The 869-nt window shown below is 86.3% G+C and overlaps 1 protein-coding gene across 1 annotated transcript; it reads right to left on the bottom strand.

The window, feature by feature from the left end:
- Positions 1-19: 19 nt before the first annotated feature.
- AURANDRAFT_69162 (hypothetical protein) lies at positions 20-826 on the bottom strand (the record flags this gene model as incomplete). Its single annotated transcript, XM_009044915.1, has 1 exon — positions 20-826. A coding segment is annotated over one exon (807 nt), but the record flags the coding sequence as incomplete, so codon positions are not given.
- Between the last annotated feature and the right edge of the window lie 43 nt (positions 827-869).

The raw sequence follows: 869 nt of genomic DNA, 5'->3' as shown, positions 1-869 counted from the left end.
CGGCCGGCGCGCCCGCGACGTCGAGGCGGAGCCGGAGCGCCGCGTCCGCCGCGCGGTGCTCGATGACGCGGGCCTCGTCGTCGAGGACGAGCGCCGCGACGGACCGGCGCAGGGGCGCGCCCGGCGGCGCGGCCGCGGCCGGGGCCGCGGCGGCGCCGGCGCCGGCCGGCGCCGGGGCCGCGGCGCCCGCGAGCCAGCCGAGCGCGCCGAAGCGCGCGACGCGCGGCCGCCGGCGGCACCGCCGCGCGGCGTCGCGGAAGCGGACGCGGCCCGCGGGCGGCGTCCGCTGGAGCGCGCGGAGCAGCAGCCCCGCGTGCGCGGGGCTCAGGTCGTCGGCGACGTCGAAGAACTGGAGGCACGCGAGCGCCGTCGCGTCGCGCTCGCCGTCGGGCGCCGCGCGGCCCGCGGCCGCGTCGAGCAACAGGCCCGCGCCCGGCGCGAGCGGGTCCTCGCCGCGCGCGGCCGCGGCGGCGCCGTCGGCCGTGCCGTCCCAGCGGCCGACGACGCGGAGCGAAAAGGGCGGCGCGCCGGGGCCCCCGCGGCGCCGCGCCGCGTGGAGCAGCCCGCGCGCGTGCTCGGCCTCGGCGAGGCATAGCGCGACGTACGCCGGCCCGGGGCCGCGGCCGCCGAGCGCCGCGGCGAGGACCGCCTCGGCCCAGGCGTCGCGCGACGCCGCGGCCGCCGCCGGCGGCGCGCCGCCGGCACCGTCGCGGAGGTTCGCGCAGCCGAGGAGCGCGCGCGCGCGCGCGGCGTCCGCGGCGTCGAGCGCGGCGTCGCCGGGCGCGGCCGTGAAGCCGAGCACGGCGCCCGCGCCGCCGCCGAAGGCCTCGGCGACGTCCGCGGCCGCGGCGCGCGATGCGCGCGCGGCG

Source organism: Aureococcus anophagefferens (assembly GCF_000186865.1).
Source record: "Aureococcus anophagefferens unplaced genomic scaffold AURANscaffold_1026, whole genome shotgun sequence".
NCBI lineage: Eukaryota > Pelagophyceae > Pelagomonadales > Pelagomonadaceae > Aureococcus > Aureococcus anophagefferens.
Note: the sequence above shows the minus strand (reverse complement) of the source record. Positions and strands in the feature narration are given on the sequence as shown.